The 19,684-nt window shown below is 41.8% G+C and overlaps 2 protein-coding genes across 2 annotated transcripts; both read right to left on the minus strand.

Moving 5' to 3' along the window:
- Positions 1-6: 6 nt before the first annotated feature.
- trpc4apa (transient receptor potential cation channel, subfamily C, member 4 associated protein a) lies at positions 7-14,153 on the minus strand. The gene is made up of 17 exons (XM_021609518.2): positions 13,986-14,153; positions 11,388-11,516; positions 11,150-11,266; positions 10,904-10,961; positions 10,747-10,802; positions 10,503-10,631; positions 10,140-10,341; positions 9,707-9,895; positions 9,319-9,461; positions 9,074-9,205; positions 8,871-8,929; positions 8,682-8,783; positions 8,091-8,406; positions 7,780-7,891; positions 7,510-7,622; positions 7,154-7,360; positions 7-2,793 (listed from the first exon to the last, which is right to left on the minus strand). Exons 1-17 carry the CDS (start codon positions 14,103-14,105, stop codon positions 2,656-2,658), a joined length of 2,322 nt encoding a protein of 773 aa, XP_021465193.2. The 5' UTR covers positions 14,106-14,153; the 3' UTR covers positions 7-2,655.
- Positions 14,154-15,485: 1,332 nt separating this feature from the next.
- Positions 15,486-19,242, minus strand: LOC110527913 (src-like-adapter 2). The gene is made up of 8 exons (XM_021609519.2): positions 18,819-19,242; positions 18,385-18,504; positions 18,183-18,282; positions 17,156-17,242; positions 16,743-16,846; positions 16,424-16,576; positions 16,142-16,271; positions 15,486-15,937 (listed from the first exon to the last, which is right to left on the minus strand). Exons 2-8 carry the CDS (start codon positions 18,455-18,457, stop codon positions 15,802-15,804), a joined length of 783 nt encoding a protein of 260 aa, XP_021465194.2. The 5' UTR covers positions 18,458-18,504; positions 18,819-19,242; the 3' UTR covers positions 15,486-15,801.
- Between the last annotated feature and the right edge of the window lie 442 nt (positions 19,243-19,684).

A 19,684-nucleotide genomic window follows, 5' to 3' on the forward strand; every position in this document is an offset into this window, starting at 1 on the left:
ACTCAAAAAGAAAGTTGAGAATTTATTTAGGATTATCATTGTATTAAATTCACAAACAAGACTGTTAAATTAAACATAAGATTAAGAAAACAGGTGTGAAATTGAATTTTAGGGGGATTGTGGTGGATTGAGTCAGGATTAGGAGTGGTGTGTGGGGGGGGGGGTCCAATGTACACTAAAACATCACCACCCCAATATCCAATGTCAAAGCAAAATATAAAACATACAAAAATGATTTGATCATGTTTCAGAAAACATAATAAAGGTTTGCTGATCTAATTTCTCTAGGTATACACGCACCATGTGCTTTTTATTATTCATCTCCAATGATAACAGTGACTGGGTTATACCACACACAGTCAAACAAAGGAAACTAACTTGGCATATATGCCAAAGAACAGAGTAACAATTCCATCAAATAATGTACCTGATGTAAGAAGGGTAAGAGACTAGGAATTACAATCAAATTCAAATAATTAAGCACCAATTATCAACTAAAAATGTCAAGTCAGACTTTCATTTTTTTTTTTGTATTGGATTTAATGTATATAGGCTGCTTCTGAAGTGTAAGTTCTTAGTGTGAAGCGAATCTGCACAAAACCAAATATACAGTATGTACAATGTTTCAACAGTACAAAATCTGGGTGGCTGTTAATGATGGATAGTATAGAAATACAGTACTGTGTTTGATTTTCAAAGTTATATCTAGCAATTAAGACCAGATTTTTTAAAAGTAGGTTATCTACTCTGCACCAGATGCCAAAAAAAAACCCAGACAATATGCTATTCCACAGGCAATCATGACTCTTGGGGAGCGTGGAACATGCACAGAGTTCTCATGGCAACAGTTCTGTTCCAAACACTAGAAGAAGACTGGACACACAGAATGACCTAAATGGTGCTGCACCGGTAGGACTCCTATGAACATTGCAGGCTCCTTCCATGATACACAAGTCATCCACATTAAGTAGTGGTGAAGTGTAGGTAGGTAAAGAAACCAAATGGTGCGAGAACACACATCGTAGGAAAGCCTGTGGTTATGTAGCAATAACAACTGTTAGGGCAAACCAAATTGTGAACAGATTGTACGTTCACATGACTGAATGTATGATAGCAACAACAAAAAAACTGTTTAAACAGGATTAGTTTCATTTTGACATACACCCTGTGAGTGATCCAATTGGTGCTTGCTGGGTTGAAAAATGAGGTAGCTCAATCATTGGTCAATTTCTTGGATTCGTTTTTTTGCTAAATGCTAACTCTGCATCAGCAACATCAGCACATTCTAGCCAGAGGAGCCATAGCAATGTAACCACGCCCATTCCCCCCTTCAGCCAATCACATTAGAGGTGACATCAAGCACAGAATCAGCACAAAGACAGATCAAGATTGTCGAAGTCTAGGCTCATGGTAAGATAAGAGCAGTCAAGAGTTAAGTGGACGACTAGAGAACAATCAAGTGACGCAGCACAGCGTGGCTGTTGGTTGAAGGATAAGGGGTTAAGGAACTGTTGTGAGAACTGTCGGCGACAGAGAGTGGGATTGAATACTAGAACCTGCATAGTTAATTATTTTGCCAAACCCCCCTTTCACTTGATGCATACAAAGTCTGATACAAAATGAAAACATCGGTCATCAAAATAAACAAAACAACAATTCAAACAGTGCAATGTTTTCTTCCTTTTATCTACACTTTATTTAGAACTAAAAGCTATTCTCTTAACAAGATGAAAAACAAAAACAATGTCTGAAAAACAGAAAGGAAAATGTTTCCTTGTGTTGGGGTAAAGTCATGAAGGGGTTGGTGACTTCAGGTGAGTGGGGGTCCCGTCCAGCCCCATCTCATCCACCATAGGACCCCATAGAATGTCAACCATTAACAGATCCACAAGCTACCTGGACGGGCTGAGTAAAGCTACAAGTACCAGTCGACTAGATTCACCTAAGAGAGAGAGCCCTACATACACATATAGATCAGAGACGAAGCCATTCATTCAAAAGACCACTGGACAAGACTGATGCCACCTCTGCATCCAGTCATGAGCAGCCCTCTTAGGCTCCCAGACATGGAGTCAACACTTCCTTTCTCTAAGAGAGCCATGTGGGCTAGAAGAGACACAGGGGGGACTAGTCTTCAGACATACTCTGGGCCTCCCCTCTTATAACAAGTCCCCCACAGTGAAAACAAACCATTTTCTGTGTTAGATGGATAGATAGATACATCCTATCTAATTTGTTGCATCGTATGTATAGATTTTTCAATATATTTATGTAATATATAAAAGGCTATTTGATTTCACCTAAAGCAAACCACCAACATAGGAGTATTTCAAGGTCCAAGAAATGTATCTCTCTACTGTAGGGTCTGGTAATGGACAGACAAACAGGTGCAGTCTCGCCCCTTCTCCTCTGAAGAGAATGGAGCGAGGAGTGAAGATGGCCAGGATTGTAGAATCACCCCCCCCCCCCCCCCCCCCCTTCAGTAACAGCCTCCTGGCCTAGTTACAGACAGCATAGCAACGAGGCTGTGTCCAGCCACAGTTACAGTCCTGCTCTAGCTTTCTGGCATGGTCATCACTCATGATAGGTGTCCATACCCCAGCAACCCCCTACCCCCTCCACCAGGCCAGCCACACCCAAACCCGCCTGTATGGGTTAATCCTCCAGCAGGTCCCTGTCCAGGTCCATGAAGGGCTCATCTATGTAGCTGGCTATGGCACACAGAGAAGTCCTGTCTGAGACCAGCAGCACTGACACTGTCTCCTTCCAGTAGTCAAAGGGGATGCAGGAGCTCTGAGGGAGAGAGGAAACAGGGGGTTAGGACTTGTAAAACACACACTTTTTACCCAAAGAGGAGAAGGGGATATTCATGGTAAGTGGAGTAGTGCAAAATTGCAACGTGAAACTTTCCCCGGTCTTAGGAAATACAAAATACTACCGCCGCACCTGCCCGGTACCCCAACAAAATATGGTGGACACCGACTAATGAAAACACAAGCACATTTATAGGATTTGAATATTGGCCTCCTCCCGCGTCTTCCGAAACACACCCAGCTCCGTGCCATTGAACTAGTCTCTGACTAAATGGCCCCTCACTAAACCTTGCAAGATTTTGAATTTAAAGTTTAGTCAAAGACTAGTTAAATGACAGGCCAGCCAGTCTACGGACTACAACTAGATCGGGTAAGCTCATAACAGGGACGCAAACTGCCGAGGGCCCAAAAAGGTGACAAACGTTACATGTTTTCAGGGAATAACAAGTACATATTTGAACAATCTCAATACTCTGGAAGCATGTTTATGGTAGGCTGGCCTTGTTTAATTGATGCCGTGGGTTGAATTTAATCCACATAAGTATATAGTTCCATATCACAACATGTTGCTGAATTCATGAGCGAAGCAGAGGGCCTGTATATGCCTATTTGGCAAGCCAGCTGTGCAGGGCTGCATCTCACTGTAGTAGGCTGTGTTTTGGTTATTTGGATCTCCATTCAAATCTAATTTTATTGATGACATACACATATTTAGCAGATGTTATGGCGGGTGTAGTGAAATGCTTGTGTTCCTAGCTCCAACCGTGCAGTGGAGTGGTATCACTTGCCTTTTGTTTACTGCATTTGTTTACTGTTAATGTAAGTAGCCTAAATATAGATTGCGTCATGCTTTTATCAATCTGATATTGTTTACTAGGCCTACTTGGTAGTGCTGTTTTGTTCTATTTGAATTCATTCGTTTGCCAAACTGCTATCCAGTATTTTTGTTTGCTTGCATGAATAACTAGGCTACCACTTCCAGCATTTATTAAGACAGCAGTGTTCATGGCTACATTCACAGGCTGTCGGTAATAGGTGACTTACCCTATTTATCTTGTAGCCTATATTCATTACCAAAACAGCCTTGCTTTAGTGTGATAAGCAGCAGAGATGGGCTACAGATTTTGTGCCAACCTGTCACTTCCAAAATCACTCAATCAATGGTCTCAAGAGTCTCGCCATTTTAACTTTATGGTTATTGTGGTGTAGCGTGATATAAGCAGAACTCAACATACAATTCCAATGCAAGAACTCCCCCAAAAAATGTCAACTGCCCCCTTAGTCACTTTATCCTGGCGCCGGGTCTGGAGAGAAGCAGCTGAGTAGACTAATGGCTGGTTAGGGGATGTGACTGGCTGCGCACAGCTGTCACACGTGATATTGGATGAAGCGATCCGATTTGACATAATATGTCATCACACTCTTAACTCTGATATTCTATTTTAGCTTGTCAGCATAGATGCTAAAGTAGTTCGCTAGCTAACGTTAATAACTTAGTGTGTAATAATTTGCGCAATTGAAACATAAGTACGGCTATTGTGGTAATCGTATCACCGCCACGCCGGCGGTTACGAGTCACGAAGGCAGTCAAATTCCACGTGGCCATTTAGTCACGGTAATTAGGGTTCTCCAAGTTCTGATGCTGCTGATGGTCATTAGTAGCCTAACAAATTTCATAACTGCCTGGTACTCTGCACTCTATTGTCCCTCTAATCACTCTGACATCGATGCAAATGCAATCGAAAATCTAATCAAACACTTCATGAGAGCCCATGATCTCATGTTGCGCAACATTTCAATAGGCCATGCAATTGCGTGAGAAAACACAGTGATTGGCTCTATTAAAAATAGGAGGATCCCATCAGCTTTCTATAGGCTAGGCCTACTATATTTATTTCTTAACTTTCCTAATATTAAGTACATTGCTTCTCTTTACAACAGGAGTATAGCCTACCTGACTGGCATGAAAATAAACCACGGGGGAAGTGTCCTCCATTCGCAATGTAAGTGCATAGATGTAGTTTTTCCCCCAACTTTTTTGACAAGTGCGTGATAAATGATAAATCGAAATCAAAAGAAATTTCACACATATATAATTTTGTATATGTAAAGACAAAATTAAATCAAGAATAGTCTGATGGGTGACAATACCTGCCTGTCACATGTGAATTCTATATTATCACTTATCATAATGCCCAAGCGTAAGGCAAGAAACAATGCCTTTTTTGCAACTTTTTCGAATCATATTCGCACACCTCATGTAGCCTAGCCCATAGGCCTATGTGTTCTAATAAGGTTTGTATCACAACTAAAGTGTCCAAATAACTTCTTAAAATTAAGCACATTAATCCTCTTTGCAAGGGTTGTAGAGCCTAACTGGCATGTGAGTTTCAAGTTTGGGAAAGAATTTACCATAAAAATGCACCTTTATAATAAAAGCATTATATGCATAATCACATTTATGGTAATTTTTGATAATGGTGTTTTCCCGCTAATGGAACATTCACGCTTACTGCTGTGTGTGCATTACTGCACTTATAATGGGAAGATATAGCCGAATAGTTTATCAACATTTTTATCATCTAAATGTTCTGATCTGTTGCGTCAGCCTCATTGCAGAAAAATGTTTTGGGATTCTAGTGGTTATATTAATTTGGGATCCATCGCATCCCACAACTGTCCCAGACTATGTTTGGAATATTTATTTCACGCACAGAATAGGTCGACTTTTGTACTATGGGGATAGTAGATTGACATTGCTGTTCGTTCGACCTACTCATCTGGTTAGATGACGAAATGTAAATGTGGACAGTTCTTCAATATGCACCTTGGAATTGGATAAGGATGCACGCATTTGTGTCCCGATGTGTCTGTTCACTTGTAGCCTGCAAGGAAGACCTGATCATGTGATGGAGAGCCATGTGAGTGAGAGGTGCTTCAGAGCGTGCAGCACTCAGGGAGAGGCTCATTATAAATTATTAAACTTATACTTTGTGGCACAACGGCCACAAAAGTGAGTGAGAGGCACAACGGCCACAAAAGGCATAGATTTATTTAGGGTGCATTACAGCCACACAAAGGGGTTGCCACCGGGAAATTCGAGGCATTATCATATGCTTGTCAAATTGTGAATGAGAGACTGATGTATTGTGTACAGTCCGTGCAAAAAAACTCAAAGCAGAGCTCATGCCTTTCAAGCAACTTTTTTCAAATCATCGTTAGAGTCGCATCATGCAGCCTTACAATGTATTAAAAATCAAAACATATAGCCCAACGTTTGTAGAACAACTACATTAATAACTCTAAACTAAGCATATAGTTATACCGATTTCTTTGGTAACCGCTCAACACAGAATAGCCACATGTGTGCACACTCCCTCAAATTGTTTGGTGAAAATATCCTCTCTATTTTATTCAGCTTTGTTCAATTGTATTCTTCATACCATAAAATAATGCCATGGAATTCAAATAAAATCTTGTCTGCTAAATGAACTAGTGTAGCCCACAGCCATTTGGGATAGCCAGATCAGGATAACTCAAGTATGCTATTCTGTTATTCTGAAATAGATGACATTTTCTTCATATCATGTTTCTTTAGACCTGTCTAAAATAAATGATAGATTTATTGTGAAGGTGTAGGCTATATTACATGGATTTATTAGACTTTTTAAAATGTAGATGTTCCAAAGGTCTGCATCAGTGGCTTGTAGGCCATGTGTTGAAGCCAGGAGATGCTAAATGTGTTTATGTTAATTAACGGTTAATTATCATGAGACAGTTGACAATCACTGGCTGACTAAATTTTGTGACCGCCACAGCCCTAAACATAAGCAAATTATAGTTGCATGTATCAAATATAACTGCAGCATTATTTCGAACACAGGTTGCTTACCTCAAGTTGCATTCCAAATTTCCCAGTCAGGAACAAAGTTTGTTGTGTGGAGTGGATGATGACTCAGGCGCCAGAGAAGGTAACGTTAGTGAGCACACAGTGGGAGAACCTCAATTGCATACTTCTCGCTCCTCAGACCCCAATGGATGTGAAAGCCAGAGGTCCCTCCCCTCTGACCTTCTCCTCCAATGGGTTTTGAGAAGGAAGCGAGGAGAGAGGACGCGAGGAGTGTGCAATTGAGATTCTGTTCACACCTCTCTTTTATAGCTCAATGGGCGACACACTCTGCGTACTTTGCCAGACCCCCCCCCCAAACATACTTTTGTTTTTACAGATCGAATGTGAATATCGCCAAGAAGCGCCAAGTTGGCATCCCTGCATAATATCTTTTGAAGAAAATAAATCTGGTTTTCCCTTGTTTGGGACAGAGTAGGGCGAGGACACTCACGTTCTCCAGACAGGTGCTGTCCTTGTCCTTGTTGAGGTAGTGGCGCTGCCAGAAGCGCAGTAGGTTGTGGAAGTTGTTTAGCAGGCAGCCAGGGTATTTCTCTGCATACTCCTTCTCTCTCAATGTATTGAGGTAGAAGGGAAGTTTACCCCGCCTCCTGGCCAGCATCAGGACCACCAGGCTGGTGTTCAGACAGCTCACATTCTCCTGGGCCAGGGGATGGGCAGGGCAGAGGGGGACATGTCAGCACCAGATGTTGGAGAACAACAACCTCAAACCCTAACAAACTGAGGACACATTCCTCTTATCCTGAAAGAGAGGTACAGAGGTGTGGGTTTGTCTGGTCTTAGACAGACCTGTGTGAGAGTCTGCACGTTGATGACATTGACCAGCCTGAAGAGGAAGGACAGCCTGTTCTCCACCCGGGCCATGTAGGACAGCAGACAGCATTCAGACAGCACCTCCACCACTGCAGGACCACAGCCAGCAACAATTACATCAGGAACAGCACCATTATAATGCACTCAAAGATTGAATTCATTCCAGCATTGGTAGCTTAAGATACTACATGTGACCCTCGCACATAGTTCCATTCACTTACTATGGGATTAGACAGTGCGGCTTACCTTTCACATCCTCTGTCTGGCTCTCGAAGCGGTCGAGGGACAGGACGATGCAGCGCACCAGCATGTTGGAGTCCACCAGGGAACTGTTGATCTGGGTCATGAAGGTCTGGAACTGCAGCCGAGCCGAACAGAGGAATGGGACACACAGCATTATAGAACACACACATCGCAAAAACTTGGGTACATTGAGATTACTTATATATGACTATAAGAATCGATATTGCATTATTTCATGTATTTTCTGGGACGATTGAAAGGACTAACAGATTCTTCCCACATTGGGGGGGGTTGCTACTCGCTAAGGGTTTCACCTTGTCGTCTGTGCTGACATATTTGTTGAACCTCTTGAAGGCGTCGATGTTGAACTTCATGAGTTCCCCCAGCAGGTCAAAGTAGCTCTGCAGGACATCTCTGGACTTACAGCCACTGTCTATGATGCAGAACAGGATGTGTTCTAGCAGCCCCCTCTTCAGCAGAAACATCTGGTCCGCATAGGAGGTGGCTCCACGGAGGAAACTCTCCACTGCCCTGGCCTGCCAGAACCTAAAGGAGGAGTCTGGAGGCTCCCTCTTCATGACGGCGAGCAGACGTGTGAGGAGACCCTTCTTCCCATCGCACACTAGACTCCTGCAGGAGCACAAGGACACAGGGAGAGTGCATTAGTGTGTGAATCACTCACAACAGATTTAGGACACACAATATGGTATTGCATTTGAGGTTTCAGAGAACATGATGCCTCTGTAGTGTGACGTATTGAGGGTGGAGTCAAAAAGGAGTCCCGGCCGTGATTGGGAGTCCCATAGGGCGGCGCACAATTGGCCCAGCGTCGTCTGGGTTTGGCCGGGGTATTTGTTCTTAACTGACGTGCCTAGTTAAATAAATGTTACATTTAGGATGCATACCTGTCTGTATTGACTAAGGCCTCCACCTCCGGTATGTTGGCCTTCAGAGAAATGGCACTCAGCTCGTTCAGCTCCTGACTGTTCAGAAGAAGGTACTTGTTCCTGAAATAAAGAAAATGTTGTTTGTTAAACTCAAGTGAAGCTAACGGGGGAACTTTCGGTCAAACAGACTGTTTGAAGGTTACTCACTCGTGGTGGTCACTGAAGCTCTGGAGAAGCCTCAGAAACTGGATCTTGAAGGATATTTCCTAAGGGAAGGACAGAATCAGCGTGATTGATATTGCAAATGTTATAACACAGCAATGGTAATATGTTACCCAGAGTGAGAATCCTAGAAAAAGCCACCGATCATGTCCAGGGACAGCTCAGTGAGAGACGAGTGCACTGCTTACAGGACTGCAGTCACAGTTCTCGTTCTGGCCATGCACCACGTGATCGGACGAGGTGTACTTCCTCCAGATCAGCTTGTCAAACAGGTTGTTGAGACCTGGGATCAGACGGAACTCTGCTAACATCTTGTGTACCTGAGGAAGATGGATCAGGTGGTCAAATACACACAAGAGCACAGGAGTGCCTACACCGGAGAACCCATGTCCTGTATTAGGTGAGGCGTCTGCTCTGTCCCCCAGTCCCTCACCTGGTTCCTCTGGCGGCCCATTAGCAGCACACAGAGCACGTAGAGCACCTCCACCTTGTACATGATCTCATGGACGATCTTCATGGACTGGGGCAGACGGTGCCTCAGAGGGCTGGTGGCCATCGAACTCTCATCTGATGACTCTGTGGAGGAGACACAACAGGATGTAATTTTTTTAATTATTTTTTTTAAATTAAAATGAGAAGAAGTGTTTATAGATAAGTACAGAGGTACAAGGATAGGTGACAACCGAGATGTCCAGGATATTTCTGTATAGTACAATAAATAAACATTTCACAGGCAGAATGGTGCATCTAATGTTAGACCATTTAAGTGATAACTGGTGTTTAAGGCAGTGGTACAGAGCAGGAGGAGAGAGGATGCTGACCTGTGCTGCTGTGCTCAGCCTCCTCCGTGGCCATCTGCATGAGGGCGTCCAGCACCAAGGCGTTGTCCAGCCACGTGTACCAGTCCTCCAGCTCCTGCAGAAAGTTCGACGCCCCGGTGGCCTCAGACACCTTCCTGGTGGCCAGCTTACACAGGCGCTCGATGAAGCCCGGGATGTTCAGGAGGGTAACTGGGAACAGGGAGGCAGGGTGGGCTCATTCATTGATCATGTAACGTTACTCTACAATAGTTTTCGGTTGAGCACCGACGGGAAAACTTTTGGACAGAATAAGGGTATCGAATTTAAATGAGTACTACAAATGAACAGACGAATCAAACCAATACTTTAACGAGACCCTAAAGAAAGGGTAATTGAGCTAAATAGTGAGAATACAATCTAATTTCTCCAGTGTACTCCCGTATCCCTGTCCTACCTTGATTGACCTCTGCACGTGAGGGGCTTGCGTTGCGTTTCTGCTGTGCATTCTTGGCCAGCAGGGTGTGTTTGTCATCATTTCTCACGTCGGGTTCTGAGATGGTGACAGAGAGGATGCGGCAGAAGTTAGCCAGCTGCTGCTGGTCGAAGCTCTGGACCAGACCAGACAGGTTAGGAATCCCCTCCAACTGGATCATGTCCTGGGGCAGAGAGAAGACCAGGACCAAACAAATGGATGACCATCGGCATAACATGATCATGGACACCAAATCTCTACCTAGAGCAAACCCTCATACTCTGTGTGAACAATATTAGTATAAATTAAAATAATATGAAGATTTTGCCGTGAAGTTGCTCTGACCTTCTTGACGCCGAGAATATCCTCGATTAAAGTGGCAGTCTGTAGAAACGTCTTCTTGTTCGTCATCAAGGTGAAGAGAAACAGGACAAAGTCGTCTCTGGCTGCAAGGCTCTTTGTAACCCCTTCCGTCTGAGAAAATGTGGGGAGAGATTTGACGATTAATGATTGTCTAAAGAGGAAAAAGCAGACATGACGACTCTTTTTTTTTGCATATGAAGTGATGGCCTGCGACGAGGGTACTTACACATATACAGCAGTTATAAAGAACACTGAGGCAGTCCTTGACTAAGTCATCATTCACTGCAGGGACGAGAGACACGGACATGAATAGCAACGGTCCCTTATGTCAAAAGTGCAGTCTTCAGAGAGAAATTATATCAGACCTAAGTGTTACTGCTTACTTTGAGGTTTCTTCTTCTGCATAGTGAGTGTAGGCCTCATCAAGATCTCTACCAGCAGCTTCGAAGGGATGGAAAAAAGGAATGCAATGAACAAACGTCGCCTGATAGTATCTCAGAAGGCACTGATACACTGCAGTAGGAGGTGACATGGCTGATTCAAGACATTCAAACTGGTCATTGATTACTTTCCATCACAGCACAGAACACACTAGTAACAAGAGCATAATAAACAGTATGTAAACATACATCAACTCCACCAAAGAGGTCAAAGGTGTATGTGTTGGGAAAGGTGGATTCTTGAGCACTCTTCCTGTCTTCTGTGACAAAAGACATTGCCTCCATGGAAAGTAGGGATGATAGTTCCTGTTAAAAATAATGGATAATTAGGCCTTAATCTTAGAGTAAACTATACACATTCAGTCGGCTCCTATAGCCTAGGAGACTGCGCTTTGTTGATGTTGTGGTGTATATATTATCTGGGTACCTTTAGTACACTGTGTGTGTGGGAGAGGTCACTGTTAGGATGGCTGCTCTCATGGAGCTTCTGCAGCAGCTCAGGGATGCCGTGCCATTTGGCCCTCTTATCTCTCTCCTGGAGCAGAGCCTCTGGGAGCTGGAACACAACGAATGAGTGGTGAATACAGGAAATATGCGAGAGCTTAGAAAATGTCTCCGGTATGTTCCCGTGTCACAAGAACACTGACAGTTGATCCTTTTACCCTACCCTCCGCACACCCACACAACCGGAGACAGATTTAACAAAAAGCCTAGGTCTTAGATGTTTGTGCAAAAATAATCGCATCCTCTCCAAATTCCAGTTGCAGAGACCATCTTCTGGCACCAGTTAAGTCAGAAGTCATTCCAAATCATGCCCAAATACTCCTCACAAATGGAGCACAATATAACTTTCAGTTCTCAAAACTCAATTATTACTGAAACGTTGAGAGGAATGTGGCTCAAACTGCCATTTGAGACTTTTTATTGGAATCGGTGGAGCAACACATAGGCCTTTTCTATTCTTTAACGGCAAATTGGCAGTGAGTTAAGCAGGCCACATTTCACAAGAATGAAATGAGGAAAAGAAGTAAAAGCTTATCAGTGCTGCTGAAGTCTGAGGTTGCCTTGAAAAGTACACAGGATTCCTTAGTTTCAATATCAGAGAATTTGTCCTGTCCCCATTGCATGTTCAGAAATGTTGCGCTTATGAGTTGACTTCATAGCTATTATTGGTAAGGTTACTATACTAATAGTTAGTAAGGATTTATTTGCTTTTGGATTTTATTTTCATGGTAGTACAGAATTGGGCAGCTCATGATTGAGCGTACAAACTTTCCAGCACAGTAGGTGGTGGCATGCACTGTAAACATTTGTTTGCGGACTGCCATGATCTCCATAGAAGAAGAAGGGCAGGGAGTCAGAGGGTAATTCTAGGATAGACATCCTCAGCATGCACAAGGTAGCTCCTCATGTTAAATGTATAATTCAAAAGGTTTGTTTTAAAATCACCACCATCTAGTCTACTGCAGCTATTTGTATACACACATGAATGAGTGCATAATGTATCATTTCCAGTGGTGTAAAGTACTTAAGTAAAAATACTTACTAAGTAGTTTTTTGGGGTATCTGTACTTTACTATTTATATCTTACTAAGTCATTTTTTGGGGTATCTGTACTTTACTATTTATATTTTTGACAACTTTTACTCCACTACATCCCTAAAGAAAATGTACTTTTTACTCCATACATTTTCCCTGACAGCCAAAAGTACTAGTTACATTTTGAATGCTTAGCAGGACAGGAAAATGGTCCAATTCACACACTTATCAAGAGAACATCCCTGGTCATTCCTACTGCCTCTGATCTGGTGGACTCACTAAACACAAATTCATCGTTTGTAAAACACAAATTCATCGTTTGTAAATTGTGTCTGAGTGTTGAACTGTGTCCCTGGCTATCCGTGAATTAAATAAACAAGAAAATCGTGTCGTCTGGTTTACTTAATATAAGACAATTAAAAATATTTATACTTTTACCTTTGATACTTAAGTACTTTTAAAACCAAATACTTTTAGACTTTTACTCAAGTAGTATTTTACTGGGGTGACTTTTACTTGAGTGATTTTCTTTTAAGGTATCTCTACCTTTACTCGAGTATAAACATTGGGTACTTTTTCAACCACTGACCATTTCCACAAGATTATTAGCAAAAAAAGGTCTCGCAGATTTTTCAACAGTGCATGAAAGAGAAAGGTTTTTGTCCCTGTAAGGTTTATTTATCTGGCTAGTAATGAGAGGCTCACATGAGCAAAAACAAGTAGCTAGTTAGGTAAAATACCTGTTGGCAGTATAATGACTGAGCCGTGCCCAGGCACAGATGGGCGGCACCCATTTATGGAAACGAAAGTAGCTGGGGGCTGGTGTCGTTAACGTTACGTAATCACGCGTGTTGTTCCAAGTTAGTTCTATCTAGCAGATGAAAAACACATCCTGTCAAAACCTAAAACCAAGCTAGTTAGCCGTAGCTAACTGATAGCCAAACTAAGCTGCAAGCGAACTAGCAGCAGTGGCGCACTCTTTCCGTTTCGCAAAGTCATCAAATCTTAGGTAGCTCGCTAATATAACAACATTGAGTAATACAACGAACTACAGATACCAATTGTATGTAACGTCATGGATGGGAACAGACACATACGATACTACCAAAGATGGCTATCTACTTAGGTTAGTTAAAAAAAAAAAGGTTAGCGTAAATATACTAGCAACACTTAAAAAAAAATCTTAATCAACAAAAGAGCTAACAAGTGCAGGCTACATCTAGGTTTCGGCTGTCATTTTATTGTAAGTAGCTAACTTGCGGGTGTATTTAGTCATTTAGTGAAATGATCACATTATTTTGTAGCATAGACAGCTAATGTTAGCCAACTAACCAGAAAGTCTGACAAACAGCTAGCTAGTTACCCTATACATGCTAACGTTAGCTAGCTCTCAGCAGGGTTACCAAACGCAATCCCAGCCAGGCTTGAGTCGTCCTCCCCCTTTTCAAATACCTTCATTGCCGATACATCGCACAAGTTGTCTTACCTGTGTCCCTCTGCTGAAACCCTGGCCTGCGATCTGACTGTGTGTGATTTTTGCAATGATATTGCGACTGCTTCGTTTTCCTCCAGTCCAAGGGGACTCAGACCCCAGAAACGTCGCCATTATTTCTTTTTCCTGAACAGTTCTAAGCAGGAAGTTCTGTGGATTTAGCGAGCAATGGTTGATACAAAATATTCCCATGTATCTAGCGGCATCTAGTGGTAGGACTTGAAAATGGTTTTGACATGAGATGCTTTCTCTTTGTGGGCCAGATGTGAGAAAACTACAGCATCCATTGTCTTGTATGTTTTGACGATCTTGTTTTTATAATTAAGAGGTTGGCCATGATAAGAAACCATTGAAACAAAACAGTCACTCAGAACTATTTATTTATAACTCATTATCACCCACATTCTGGTAAAAGCGTCTGAGTTAGTTTCAAGTTATACGGGGATGTGTGAAATGTACTCCTCAGCCTTAAGTGTCTTCATTTGCGCTAGCTACTTTTCGCATGGCGTCGAGTGGAAAGATGCTTCAGGAGGGTGGTCACGTGTGCTAGCAAGGCAGAAGTCCCGAGCTCGCGCCAGGTATGGGCCGAATCAGGAGGAATCGATTATTTTTATGCAAGCAGCGTGACGTCCTTTACTCAGACATGGCATTTCATTCATACAAACAGATTGCATATGAAACTACAAATGGGTTCTCCCTTTAGTCCAGATACAACATTATTGTATTTCAGTGATCTTCCTTCTTTGGTTCAAAATAGACCAATACATAGGTGTTTCTGTGTGGACAAGCAGTATGAAACCTTCCATGAGCTGAAAGGAAGTGCTCCTCCTCACATCATAAGACCTCTGAGTTCCATCCAATGTACATAAACCCTGGATTGCTGATACTATGTATTGGCCAATAAGAGCCTTTAAAGTAACTGGTCGGCCATATTGTCACTCCCCAGAAGGAGCAGTTTCCCAAACTCGATCTTGGACCCCCCCTGGGTGAAGCTTTTTTATTTTTTTGCCCTAGCACTAGACAGCTGATTCAAATAACCAACTCATCATCAAGCTTTGGGTTTTTAATCAGCTGTGTAGTGACAGGGGGAAAAAAACAAAACCGAGTTTGAGAAACCCTGCTCCATAGGAATGAATGGAATTCTACAGTATTTCAATTAAATATTTCAAAGACACAATTACACATATTTAAGTATTTGTTGTTGTAGTGGGGACAGTAACATTAGTACTTTCAACAAGTTATACTTTAAGAAAGTATGTTTTTATATATATTTGTATTTAAATGTTAATGTTTAGCTCACATCATACAATTTAATAGTATGCATTAAGGTGTCCGTAATAGAATAAATATGGCAAAAATGAATGTAGACATTAATACATGCATTTCTATAACTTCCAAAATATTTTTTGCAAGGGTGGGGGAGTGACAAGATGGAGATGCACCCCCTGTCAGTCATCTAGTGTATATATATATATATATATATATATATATATATATATATATATATATATATATAAAAATCATAGGTTTCACCTTGTGAAATGTGCTCTTGAGAACAAGAACCAGTAGCATTAGAAGTGCCAAGTAACACGGCTCCTTGTGGCTACCTGAACCCAAACCCACATTTTACCATCAAGACATGAATTGTGCTTGTAGTTTTCATTGTGGTGGTAAATGGTAGGCTTACTTCTTTTTAACTTCCTCTATGCTTTTGTTTAGGTCACCCTTTCTGGACTAGTACCGTTGGACCGGGGCAGCGGCAGCGGCAGACCAGACAGTATTATTATTTTACTCTCAGTCTTCCCTCTCATCAGGTATCCCAGTGTTTGCCACAGTCCTGGCAGCTGGCCTCTGTCATGTAGAGGTATGAGCTCATGGCCTCCCTCAGCCCCTTGCTCACCAGAGAGTCCTCTGAATCCACTCTGCCCTTACTGAAGATCAATGAGCTGGGAAGACAAGAGGCAGGCACAGGGAATGTGATATACCTACCACCAGTATATGCATCATCTTACAATGTGAATTACAATGCAGTTAATTGCATAGCTATAGCATGACACATCATATCATATTGACAAATAGTCAAATAAGTAGTGTGTAGGTCACTCGGGACACAAAATATGGTAGATGGAGGATTTAGGAATGTGCCCCACCTGTCTACGTCCTTCCAGTTGAGGGTGGGCCTCCTGATAGCTTTGGGGTACGGTCTAGTCATAGTAGTATTGTTTGAGCCTTGGATGATGCAAGGCTCCCTCAGTAAACAGCACAACCCATCTGCTGACTCTGTGGATAGACATGTTTCCAAATGTTTAGAACATTCTCTACCCAAACAACACATTACAGTAGTACCATACAGTTCACTGTCTTTGCATACCAGAGTAAGAACTGTGCTGTAATAATAATGCATTTGAGCCCGTTGATGGGCTTGTACCCACCAGAGTAGTGTTCCACCAATTGGCCCAGGGTGTAGAAGGTGAGGCTGGGGGAGATGTAGAACCAGCCGTTTTGGAGGCGACGGATGCGGTAGTGTTTCACTGTGCCCATGTACGAGGAGTCGGTCCTCCCAAGGACCGAGAGCGAATAGCTGTCTGTGACCAAAAGTAACACAAGACTCTTGTCACGCCACAGCAATGAAACAGTGCACAAGTCCTAGGCTAGTTGTTGTGCTTATAGAAAACTTTTAAAAAAACTTGACATAACATTCAGTAAAATGAATTTAATTAAACGAGCCCTAAGCCATGAACATGGACTCACCTGTGTTTGTCTGACTCTGTCGTATCAGGAAAGCCCCTGTGTAATTGTGTGGCATCAGCAGCAGCTCCTCTGCATTTAACCTGCTGATGCCATTATACTGCCACCTGATTAAAGATGGATGAGAAATATCAAATATTCACTATCAGAAGACAAATAAGATAGTACATTATATTTTTCACTCCTCTCCACCCTGCGAGGAAACTCCACTGGAACTACTGGTGCCATCATCCCCCACTGGGGGAGGAGTGACATAATTAGGACATTGGTGATGTCATTCAGAGCGAGAGAACATCTACAGTATTGCTCTTTCAAATTGATGCATTCCAATTCCCACTCTCTAGTGACATTCACTGATGTGTAAACAGCTGTGACAGTCACAAGTAAAACTTGAGAATAAGTAGTAGGTATCTTACCTGTTTATTACTTTGGCAGTGTAGTGGCTGGGGATGTAACTCTCATTGCCTGTTGTTGTGGATCGCACCATCCAAAAATCCCCATCACTGCAAATAAAGAGGTCAGTCAGTGCATTCAACTAAACTATCACAAACTACCACATACAGTAGGGTCAGAAATTATTGACGTCATTGATAAAGATGACCAAAAATTATTATTCAAATAAATAAATACTGAGCTATATTGTATACTCCAAAAAGTTGGGAAATTATATTATTTTATACTAATACAATTGCTCTTGTTCAACAAGTAATACATAATTTTCTCAAAAAGGTAGGGTTAAAAATGATTGACACCCCTGTTTTTAATACCTTTAGAGGTTAACAGTACTGAGACTTTTTCTAAAATATTTTATGAGCAGGAGAACACATTGGGAGAAATTTTGAACCATTCCTCCATACATTTCCAGATCCTTTAAATCCTTAATCTGTGTTTATGGAATGCCCTCTTCAATTCAACCACAGGTTTTCAATGGGTTTCAAGTCCAGAGACTGAGATGGCCATTGCAAAATGTTGATTTTGTGGCCAATTAACAAATTCTTTGTGGATTTTCATGTATTTTTGGGGCTATTGTTTTGCTGGAAGACCCACTTGCAGTATCAGCCTCCTGGCAGATGCAACCAGGTTTCGGGCTAAAATGTACTGGGTAAAGTTCATGATGCCGTTGACCTTAACAAGGTCCCCAGGACCAGTGGAAGTAAAATAGCTTCACAACATTAAAGATCCACCACCATATTTCACAGTAGGTACGGGGTTATTTTCTGTTTATGCATTCTCATTTCGACACAAACAAACACCGCTCTGAGCAATTGTATTATTCTAAAATAATATAATTAAAAAAAAAATTGTTGCAGAAAATATCAATCCTTATTTGAATACTTTATTTGATGCAGTCATTTTTACTCATCTTTATCCCTTGATAATATCCGTGTCAATTATTTCAGACACCACTGTATATGTACAGCTCCATGCGTGTATGCCACTTACTCTGACAACACAGTGAGCCTCTCCCCCATGCGGATGCTGGATTCCAAGGGATCTTGGGAGGGGAAGTCATAAAGGGACACCACCATGGGCCTGTTATTGTCTAAAAACGAAGAATGGTTTTAATAGTTGCAATCAGCATTCACGCTGGCTGGTTGATGATTTCAGATTAGGTTAACAAAGGAAGCTGGGCGTTTAGTATTACCTGACATTGCAGGTTCAGTTGGATTCTCAAGGGTTGGCATACTGGATCGAACTTTGACGGGGAAATTCCCCATGACCAGCTGTTCTCTAGCTACAGTATATGTCTGTATGGCTCTATAGGCTGAGAGACAGAAAGAAGTGTAGTGTCATTTATCTTCTCTTGTCATATGTCAAGCTAAAACAAGATGACACAGGAAGAGAAATAACCACAACCAGAATTTCCTCAACCTGACATTTCCATTAAAAAAATATACATATTCATTACTATCTAAACATGAACTCTGGAGAAATAAAAGAGTTGGGTGCACTTTACGATACACAGGCCTTAGAACAGTATACTTACCAGTGGGATAACTTGTAATTATTGTAAATGCAATACAAGGTGCTTCCATAGTATGTTAGTGGGTTATAAACTAAAACTGAAAACTTGCTCACCTTATTGAAAGAGAATATGTCTCACTCCTCTGCTCTGTTGTTCAATTCCATTTACGCAGATGTGTCCAAAGGGTAGATAGAAACAAGACAGAGGCTCACTGGATGAGGACTGGTTTTTATGTCTCTAGTAGCTTCCTGTGACGCCAAAGGATCTGACATCCTCCTGACACAAAGCAATGTGTGGGTGTGCGTATGGAGGGTTGACATTTGATATGTCAATAACATTTTATTTCTGCATAGGTGCACAAAAAACACAAGATCAATATTCTGCTTAAAATTACAAACTACTTTTTTTCCAGGATTGTAGCAATCAGCATGTATTTAGTATAGGCCTACTAAATACAGTGCCTTCGGAAAGTATTCAGAACCCTTGACTTTTTCCACATTAGGCTAGGTTACAGCCGTATTCTTAAATTGGTAAAAAAAAAAGAATCCCTCATCAATCTACACACAATACCCAATGATGACAAAGCAAAAACAGGTTTTTAGACAATTGCAGACCACGTGTAACCACGCCAGCCCAGGACATACACATCCGGCTTCTTCACCTGCGGGATCGTCTGAGACCAGCCAGCCGATGAAACTGAGGAGTATTTCTGTCCATAATAAAGCCCTTTTTGTGTGGAAAAACTCATTCTGATTGGCTAGGCCTGGCTCGCAAGTGGGCCTCTGCCCAGTCAAGTGAAATCCATAGATTAGGGCCTAATGAATTTATTTCAATTGACTGATATCCTTATATGAACTGTAACTCGGTAAAATCGTTGAAATTGTTGCGCTTATATTTCTGTTCAGTATAAATGACATATTTCTGTATTTAATTTTCAATAAATTTGCTAAATGTTTCACTTTGTCATTTGTCAGTATTG

This window comes from Oncorhynchus mykiss, chromosome 7 (assembly GCF_013265735.2).
Source record: "Oncorhynchus mykiss isolate Arlee chromosome 7, USDA_OmykA_1.1, whole genome shotgun sequence".
NCBI classification, from domain to species: domain Eukaryota; kingdom Metazoa; phylum Chordata; class Actinopteri; order Salmoniformes; family Salmonidae; genus Oncorhynchus; species Oncorhynchus mykiss.